This window comes from Tursiops truncatus, chromosome 3 (assembly GCF_011762595.2).
Source record: "Tursiops truncatus isolate mTurTru1 chromosome 3, mTurTru1.mat.Y, whole genome shotgun sequence".
In the NCBI taxonomy this organism is placed as follows: domain Eukaryota; kingdom Metazoa; phylum Chordata; class Mammalia; order Artiodactyla; family Delphinidae; genus Tursiops; species Tursiops truncatus.
The window spans coordinates 11,346,795-11,356,534 of record NC_047036.1 but is presented as its reverse complement, the minus strand read 5'-3'; the positions used below and the strand labels follow the sequence as shown (position 1 = coordinate 11,356,534).

Below are 9,740 nucleotides of genomic sequence, written 5' to 3'. Positions count from 1 at the left end.
TTCCACCAACATGAGGAAACTTGACACCTTCCTTCAGTACTCCTCTTTCTGGTTCTTACCTGTTGTCTTTTCACCTCCATCCTGCATCACTGTGATCTTCACCATTCCCTCTATCCCACTACTTCTTTTTGTCTGCTTGTATGACCAGTGGCCAGCACTTAAAGATCACCTGTCTTCACCGTGGACTCTCTCCCGACCCTGACCTACATCCACAATGGCTTTGCCAAGTGCCTGCCCAGGGTAATTGCTCTATCTGCTTTCTCTGCACTTTTTTTTTTAATTGAAGTATAGTTGATTTACAATATTGTGTTAGTTTCAGGTGTACAGCAAAGCGATTCGATTATATATATATATTTTTTCAGATTATTTTCCATTATAGTTTATTACAAGATATCAAATATAGTTCTCTGGGCTATACAGCAAATCCTTGTTGCTTATTTCCTGCATTTCTTGAATTGGTAAGCATGTCTGAAGAAAGTCACAGCCCAATGCCATTTAGTTAACATTAAAGAAAAAGGACATTAATAATGGAGTGAGCAGTGAGGAAGAAAAGTTTAGTTTCAGGTGAACTCTAAGTTTGGATCAGCAGTCCTTTAGTTGTATCTGATTGACCCTCTGTCTTAACATTCTGCCTCCCAAAGCAATGGCTTCAAAATTTTTGGGTTTTGTTTTTCAAGAAACCAACCCGTATCTATCTCACTCCCTAAGAGTGAGGTACTTTATTAAAAGTTTAAAACCATCGAATTTGATCTCTCTCAACTTTCCTCTTCTGCATCTCAGGCTTTCCCCCACTATTCCTTTTCCTTCTCTTTTGTTTAGTAGACGTGCTTCCCTGTCATTATAACGGCAGCCCATTTCCCCGTGCCTGTCCTTCTGTCCTGCTGCATGTTGGGGGGATCTTATTTCACTGTTACCTCCCTTCTCTCTTGATCCTCTGAATCACCTTTGGCTCACTGGCTCTTTCCCCTTTGCCTATAAGCATGTCCAAATTTTGCAATGTCTCCTAGACCCTTCTGTCTTCTCAAGAGACCTTTGCTTGCTCAGAGACAAATTCCCCAAGATTATTCTATACCTGTTGCCTCTACTTCTTAACTGTTCATTCAGTCTCCGACCCTTGGAATTTGGGCTTGGTTTCAACAACTCTACAGAAAAAATCTGTGATTATGGACATTTTCCTGAGGCTATATTCAATAGTTCGTTTCATATCTTGTCTTCGGCTTTTGGTTGTAATGACTACCCCTTATTAAAGCCCTGCCTTTTTCTGGGTTTCCAGTTTTTTGAGTAGTCTCGCTATATCTAGGGGCAGATTTTCCTCCTTTTCTCAGTCATTTTCTATTACTTTTTGTTTTTTTTTCGGTATGCGGGCCTCTCACTGTTGTGGCCTCTCCCATTGCGGAGCACAGGCTCCGGATGCGCAGGCTCAGTGGCCATGGCTCACGGGCCCAGCCACTCCGCGGCATGTGGGATCTTCCCGGACCGGGGCACGAACCCGTGTCCCCTGCATTGGCAGGCGGACTCTCAACCACTGCGCCACCAGGGAAGCCCTCTATTACTTTTTAATGTTAGTCTTATGACTACTGTGGGTTCAATAATGATCTCTGTGCAGTTGATGCTAAACTTCAATTATGAATTCCGAGACCCGTTTTCTAATTCCCTGATGCTCGTCTCTACCTAACATTGCCACAGTGCCTAAAGAGCCGCATGCTTGATCATCCCATTTCCCCTTTAAATGCATTCCTTCTGAATTCTGATTTCTATTGTTGACCAGAATTTTCTTCCAGTTCTCAAGTCTTTTCTTCTATTCATATTCATTCAGTTGCTATTGATCTACCTCCACCATGCCTCTTGAGACATTCTTCCTAATTTTATTCCCATGACAACTGCCCTAGTTCAGACCTCACTTCTCTGTAGCTTAGATTATTTAATAGCTGCTTTTCAAGTCTTTCTCTTTCAGTGACTTCAGGCTTCAGCCTTACCTGCATACACTAGATCAATCCCCTTAAAGCAAAACTCTGCTTGTCTTGAAACTTGATGTTAAAATTGAAGCCTCAGCAAGGAGCTAGACCATAAGCAGATTTTCAAAGGAAATATCAGAGAATCAGGTTCACAACACTGAAATGCTCCATTCCTAAGGGTGGTTTTGATGAGTTGAGAGACTGAAGTTGGGAGATGATTTTGAGGATGATATTATGGGAGAGAGCTGAGCTGTGAGTCCCCCCTTCCTGCAATGGGTAGGGATGGAGAGACCTCCAAGACTAAAGAGTGGTACTTCAGTGGGGCCACTCAGAGTCCTTGCTACATGTCCCCTTCAGTTGGAGGACACAGCAGGATGATGCCTGACTCCTGTGTGAGGAATCTAAAGCAGTCTGGTACCACAGAACGGATGCCGTTCTGAGCAGGAGTGTAAGTCTGGCATGGTTTGAAAGGGGTTCTGCCCAAGGGAACAGATGTGAGGGTGGGTGCTCAAATAAAATGATATGAAGTATATTGCCAGGAATAGAGGCTGAGTGGGGACGGGGAGAGGCTAGCAGAAGGTGAGGTCCAGCTCCTTTCAAAGATGCTGCAGGCAGAGGGACCCACAGGAGATTCTGGAGAAAGTGCTGTGAGAAGAATCAACTTGAAGTACCTGCTAGGTCCAGAAATCACTGAGCCATCTCACAACGGTACAAGACAAGGATGGATTCTTCCAGCCATCAAGACTTTTTTCAAACCCCTGTCCTCTTCAACCCTCAAAGGATCAGAAATATGAGCTAGTATGTGGGGGCAGAGGTCCATGGGGTAGAGAGAAATGTTAGCCACATGCCAGCACCAGGCAGCTCTTCTGCATCGGGAATGGATGGTGGGATGTTACACCTGGAAAAAGGTTGAAGGGCTGATCAGTGTATTAGACTGGAGACTTTTAATCACTGAATTTAGATTGTGTCTGGGACAAAGCAGCCATTTCTATTACCTAAGAGTGACCCCAAATATTATGAGACTCAGCAGAGTTTTCTTTCTAGAGCAGAAGGACAGCCCAGCTGAGCAGATCTGGAGAGACAGGGAGAGACCCCCTAAGAAAGAAAAATAATTGCTTTTACAACGATAAGTCCTGCATGTGTGGAGAACTGGCTAAGATCACCTATGTTTTCCAGTATCTACTGAAATAGAACAGCCCGTGCATGCTGGTTTCCTGAACACTCTCCTTATTCTTATCTTCTTTCCTTATTGTTCATTTAGTTCGTGCTTTTACTGCTGTGAGGACTGAAGGAGCAAAATCTGAATGCCACTTTTGCTACTCATTAACCATGAATTTTTGGATAGATCACATAATCTCCTGAGGCTTTATTTCCTTTTCAGGAAAATTGACTATAATAGGTACTCCATAGGTTTATTATGAGGATTAAATGAGAAAATGTATCTAAAACACCTGGCATTGTATATTAGTTATCTATTGCTGTATAACAAATTAGCTCACAGTTTAACAGCTTAAAACAATATACATTTATTATCTCACATTTTCTGTGAGTCAGAAATCCAGCTGCAACTCATCAGGGTGTTCAGGGTCCCTCACAAGGCTGCATCAAAATGTCAACTGGAGCTGCAGGTTCCTTAAGGCTGGGCTGGGTGAGGATCCACTTCCAAGCTCCCTCCTGTGGATCAGGTCCTTGCTTGATGTTGGCTGGAGCCATTGGTTCTTTGTCATAAGGTCCTTGCATAGGACAGATCACAATGTGTCAGCTAGCTTTTCTCAGAGTGAGTGAAGAAGTGAGCAAGATGGAAGCCACAATATTCTTATGATCTGAACTTGGAAGACACATCTCATCACACTTGTAGTATTTTATGCATTAGATGTGAGTCATCACGTCCCACCAACAAGCAAGATGAGGCAATTGCACAGGGAATGAATATCAGGAGGTGGGGATGATGTGAGCCATGCTGGAGGCTGCCTATCACACACAGGGTCTAGCATAAATGCTGTTTCCTCCTTCACATACCCCTGTGTCAATACACAGCCTCCTATACCTCTTTTTCTCATCCCTCCCTTTGAAGATACTCTCTACTTCCTCTGAATTCAGGTAGCATGCTCTTGTCCTACACACGTTTTACGCATCACTTTCTTCTTTGTAGTTAATGTGTTCATTAAGTAATGACATTCTGCAATGTACAAGGAAACAGAGGTGGATGAGTTATGCTCAACTACAGGGGAACTGACCACGTTACACACAGTATGAGTTTAGTTGGACAACAGAGGTTGCATTTTCCCATTATTTAGCAAGAATGGAAGATGTGAAAATTAACAGTCATGATAGTATAGTGCAAAAAAAGAGAAAACTAACTCTATCTGGTGAAGCTGAGAATGACTTAATGGAAGAAAGGACATGTGAGCTGGTGTGGTAAAGTGAGAGGAGCATTTCCAGTCAGAGAAGGAAGCAAAGAACATTCTGGGTCTCATAGAGTGACCAGTCTCTGCATCTCCATTTTCTCTCCCACACTTTATGACAGTGATTGGCAAACTACAGCCCATGGGCCAAACCTGACTTGATGCACTGGATACCTGTCTGTAAATGAAGTTTTATTGGAACACGCCACACAGTTCATTTACATTTTCTATGGCTGCTTTCATGCTACAACAACAGAGTTGACTCAATGTGACAGATTCTTTAAGGCCCACAAAGTCTGAAATATTTGCTCTCTGGCCCTTTTCAGGGGTGTACTGACTCCTACTCTCTGATACATGCAGGGTACAGAAGAACAAGCTCAGATGTTTGCTAAACTAAATGGTTGAATAATCACCAGCAGGCTGAAATTCCTCTGTCCATGACTAAGTAATGAACAAATCTGCGTTCAGTCAGTGGCTTAGATGATTCCTTATCAGTAATTCTTGACAAATGTTTTAACTGATACGTGGTTGTCCATAAGAATGAGAGAGGCTTTTGAAGCAAGAAATAAACTGCAACCATGTTATTCTCTAGATCTGAGAGAAAATGATGTCCTTTTTCTTGTTTAGCATATGTAATTTAAATGTATTTTTAATGAATTTCTTTTCTTTCAGAAAACAGGTCAAGCACATCAAAGAAGGCACAAGACAAATGTAACAACAGGACTCTTGTAAAGAAAGGATAAGTCCAATAATATCATTAAAAAAAATACCCAGGAGAATTTTACAGAATTTGCTCTCCACTGAAGCCGAGAAACATCTTTTATATAATTTATAATTATACAAGAAATTCAAACCATCAACCACAAACTCAGCATCAAGTGACTTACACAGTTTTTGCCGCGCTGCATGCATTGTTATTAATAAACATGAAGTAATTCAGCAATGGATTTTGGAGTTTCTGGGCGCTGAAAAAATAGCGGGCTTTCGCCCGCGGGCCTCAGGAGTCGACTCCGTGGAGCCCCTCCAGCCCCGGGACCTACCGCTGAATAAATCCGGTCCAGGGTGCGGCGACTCACTGGCTTCATGGGGTCGCAGCAGCCGCCGGGGTCTCCGCTCTCTCGCGAGGAGGGTGAAGCGCCCCTGCCTACTCCCGCTCCTGAGGGCCGGCGGAGAAGTCGCCGGGTTCGCCTTCGCGGGTCTTGCCGTCACCGACCCAGCTTTCTGGGCCGTCGGGAGCTTGCCATGAGCTCCCCAGCCGGGCCTGCGCCGGTATCCTCCGAGAGAAGGATGGCAGGGGCGGCGGGGAAGCACATAAACGGACATTTAAAAAAATCTGGAAAAACCATGAGAAAATGTTAGCTGCTAACTCTGAGTGGAGGATACATGGATAATGGCATCAGCCGCTAAGGAATTTAAAATGGACAACTTTTCACCTAAAGCTGGCACTAGCAAATTGCAACAGACAGTACCAGCTGATGCATCTCCTGATTCTAAGTGTCCTATATGCTTGGATAGATTTGATAATGTGTCTTACTTAGATCGCTGTTTACATAAGTTCTGTTTTCGCTGTGTACAGGAGTGGTCAAAAAACAAAGCTGAATGTCCACTATGTAAACAGCCCTTTGATTCTATTTTCCATTCTGTGAGGGCAGAAGACGACTTCAAGGAGTATGTCCTAAGGCCTTCATACAATGGTTCTTTTGCTACCCCTGATGTTCGACGATTCCGCTATCGTACAACTATGACAAGGGAACGAAGTGCTTCTATTTATTCACCTAATAGTACCATGAATAGAAGAACAACAACTCCACCAGATAGTGGAGTAATATTTGAAGGGTTAGGCATTTCAGCAAGACCTAGAGATGGTGAAATTCCTCCGTTTATGAGACAGATTGCAATACGGAGGCCAGCTACTGCAGATGAAAGATCTTTGCGGAAAATTCAAGAACAGGATATTATTAATTTTAGGCGAACTCTCTATCGTGCTGGTGCTCGAGTTAGAAATATTGAAGATGGTGGCCGCTATAGGGATATTTCAGCTGAATTTTTCCGTAGAAATCCGGCTTGCCTTCACAGATTAGTCCCTTGGTTAAAACGTGAACTCACAGTTCTGTTTGGAGCTCATGGATCATTAGTGAATATTGTCCAGCATATCATCATGAGTAATGTTACTCGCTATGACTTGGAGAGTCAGGCATTTGTGTCTGATTTAAGGCCATTTTTACTTAATCGGACTGAGCATTTTATACACGAATTTATCAGTTTTGCCCGATCTCCATTTAACATGGCAGCCTTTGACCAGCATGCAAATTATGATTGTCCTGCTCCTTCATATGAAGAAGGTAGCCATTCTGATTCTTCGGTCATAACAATATCTCCCGATGAAGCAGAGACCCAAGAGCTGGACGTTAATGTAGCTACTGTTAGTCAGGCACCATGGGATGATGAAACTCCAGGGCCATCTTATTCAAGCTCAGAGCAGGTACATGCTGCCATGTCTTCCCTTTTAAATACTTCCGACAGTTCAGATGAAGAACTTGTAACAGGAAGAGCCACATCTCAGATGCAAGCAGTACAAACCAATGATGACATAAATAATGACAGTGATTCTTCTTCAGATAATTGTGTCATTGTTGGGTTTGTTAAACCACTAGCTGAGAGGACCCCAGAACTTGTTGAACTGTCCTCTGATTCTGAGGAGTTAGGTTCCTACGAGAAAATGGAGACCGTGAAGGCGCAAGAACAAGAGCAGTCTTACAGTTCTGGTGATAGTGATGTTAGTAGATGTTCATCTCCACACTCTCTCCTTGGAAAGGATGAACAAATAAATAAAGGTCATTGTGATTCTGGTACAAGAATCAAATCAAAGAAGGAAGAGAAACAGTCTGTATCATTGTCCTCTCCCAGAGACCTGAGCTCATCCATCAGAGGAGACAGAGTATATTCCCCATATACCCGCAGACACAGAAGGAGGGGAAGATCCAGAAGTTCAGATTCATGTTCCCAGAGTAGGAGTGGGCATGATCAGAAGAATCATAGGAAGCATCATGGGAAGAAAAGAATGAAAAGCAGACGATCCAGAAGCAGGGAGAGTAGCAGACCCAGAGGTAGAAGAGACAAAAAGAGATCAAGAACTAGAGATAGCAGTTGGTCAAGAAGAAGCCAAACTCTATCTCTAAGTAGTGAAAGCACAAGCAGATCAAGATCTCGTAGCAGTGATCGTGGTAAAAGAAGGTCACGGAGCAGAAATCGAGATCGTTACTATTTAAGAAATAATTATGGAAGCAGATACAAGTGGGAGTATACTTACTATAGTAGAAACAAGGACAGGGATGGCTATGAATCATCTTACAGGAGGAGGACTCTGTCCAGAGCTCATTATTCCAGACAATCTTCAAGTCCAGAATTTAGAATTCAGTCTTTTTCTGAAAGAACAAATGCTAGAAAAAAAAATAACCACAGTGAAAGGAAATATTACTACTATGAAAGGCATAGATCAAGGAGCCTATCTAGTACTAGATCAAAGACTGCATCTACAGGGCCTGACCGGGTGAGAAATGAAAAGCCTGGTGGGAAACGAAAATACAAAACACGGCATTTGGAGGGTTCTAACGATGTGGCTCAACCATCTCGGGAATTTGCTTCTAAAGTAAAGGAAGGTCATTACTCAAAATCTTCATCAAAATTGGATGGAAGCTACAAAAATGAGAGTGACAGCTTTTCAGATAGCCGATCATCAGACAGAGAGACAAAGCACAAGAGAAGAAAAAGGACCCGGAGCCTAAGTGTAGAGATAGTTTATGAAGGGAAAGCTACCGATACAACTAGACACCATAAAAAGAAAAAGAAAAAACATAAGAGGAAGCATAAAAAACACCATGGTGATAATGCTTCACGTTCCCCAGTTGTGATTACCATTGACAGTGACAGTGATAAGGATTCTGAAGTAAAGGAGGATACAGAATGTGACCTTAGTGGTCCTCAAGACCCTCTACAAAACGAATTTTTGGTTCCTTCCTTCGGACCATTTGAAACTAAAGATGTAGTTACAATAGAAGATGAATTTGGTGTCCTGGGCAAGGAGTGTGACATTACCACACTTAATAACAACTTGAATAATGCCAACAAAACTGTAGATAATATTTCACCCCAGGCAGCTTCAATTGAACAGACTCTTGATGTAAGAGAAGAGAGCACCTTTGCCTCTGATTTGGAGAGCCAGCCCAGTAATGTCTCTTATCAAACTGAGTCATCAAGGCGATTGCCATCTCCACGGATATCATTAATGTCAGTGTCTCTTGGTAGAGACCATGATATGTCTTAAAACTGCCAAAGCGTCTCATTGAGAATTCTGGTGGTATAAAAAGGAAAAAAAAAAAAGAACAATGTCATCTACTGCAGTCTGTTTAAAGATGACACTTGGTGAAAAAACTCTTTTCCCCCTTAAAAATATTTTGTGTAGGGCTTCCCTGGTGGCACAGTGGTTGAGAGTTCGCCTGCCGATGCAGGGGACATGGGTTCGTGTCCTGGTCTGGGAAGATCCCACATGCCGCGGAGTGGCTGGGCCTGTGAGCCATGGCCGCTGAGCCTGCGCGTCCGGAGCCTGTGCTCTGCAACGGGAGAGGCCATAACAGTGAGAGGCCCACGTACCCCAAAAAAAAAAAAAAAAAAAAAAAATTTTGTGATTTTTTTTTTTTTGTGTGTGTGTTAAAAATTTGTAAAAATCATTATTTGTTCAAAAAATCTGTATGTCCCACCCTCAGAGATATGCACTTTTAAGTGAAGAAAATGATATTGCTAGCAGTTTATTTAAAACTTGGGATCCTTTTTAAATAAAAAATATAAATTTTAGAAGTTATTTCATAAAGCCATATGGTATTGACATATTTTTAAAGTAGTCAATGAGTATTTTTGAATTTTTTTTTGAGAGTTATTCTGGAAATGTGTTATAAGCTAGGAGAATCCCTTTGGACAGTCTTTATTTTTCTTCTTAAAAATTTGTATGATTCAAACCATTTCTTCAGGTTAAATTGAGGAATTTTATCTGCACAGTTTATCTTGACATCTGCCAAAAGAAAACTTTAAATATTTCCTTTATATACTTGTTTATCTGGACTGCCAGTAAAGCAAATGTGTATTCAACAAAAGAAAAAATAAAACAGTAACACTTTAAAACAATCCAAAAAAAAAAAAAAAAAAAAAAAAAAAAAAAATAAACATGAAGTAGTACCAAAGACACATCAACATGAAATACAAGAAATTTCATATATTAACATGAACTAGGTATTAGAAGTCTGTTGAAGCCTTTCTTTTTCAAACCTTGGATACCTAGTAAATAAGCCACAGTGTCATAAATATTTGTGTTGTATCAAAACTGATG

General features: G+C 41.8%; 1 protein-coding gene across 1 annotated transcript; it reads left to right on the top strand.

Annotated features, from left to right (window-relative positions):
• The first annotated feature begins 5,298 nt into the window (after positions 1-5,298).
• Positions 5,299-9,538, top strand: LOC117311561 (E3 ubiquitin-protein ligase Topors-like). Its single transcript, XM_033852760.2, has 2 exons — positions 5,299-5,640; positions 5,747-9,538. The coding sequence occupies exons 1-2, from the start codon at positions 5,444-5,446 to the stop codon at positions 8,682-8,684; spliced, it is 3,135 nt and encodes a 1,044-aa protein (XP_033708651.1). The 5' UTR covers positions 5,299-5,443; the 3' UTR covers positions 8,685-9,538.
• The last annotated feature ends 202 nt before the right edge of the window (positions 9,539-9,740 follow it).

Coding starts and splice junctions, on each gene's coding strand:
- LOC117311561 (XM_033852760.2), top strand. CDS start 5,444: ATGGGGTCGCAGCAGCCGCCGGGGTCTCCGCTCTCTCGCGAGGAGGGT. Junction 5,641..5,746: donor CCTGCGCCGGTATCCTCCGA/GAGAAGGATGGC, acceptor GGAGGATACATG/GATAATGGCATCAGCCGCTA.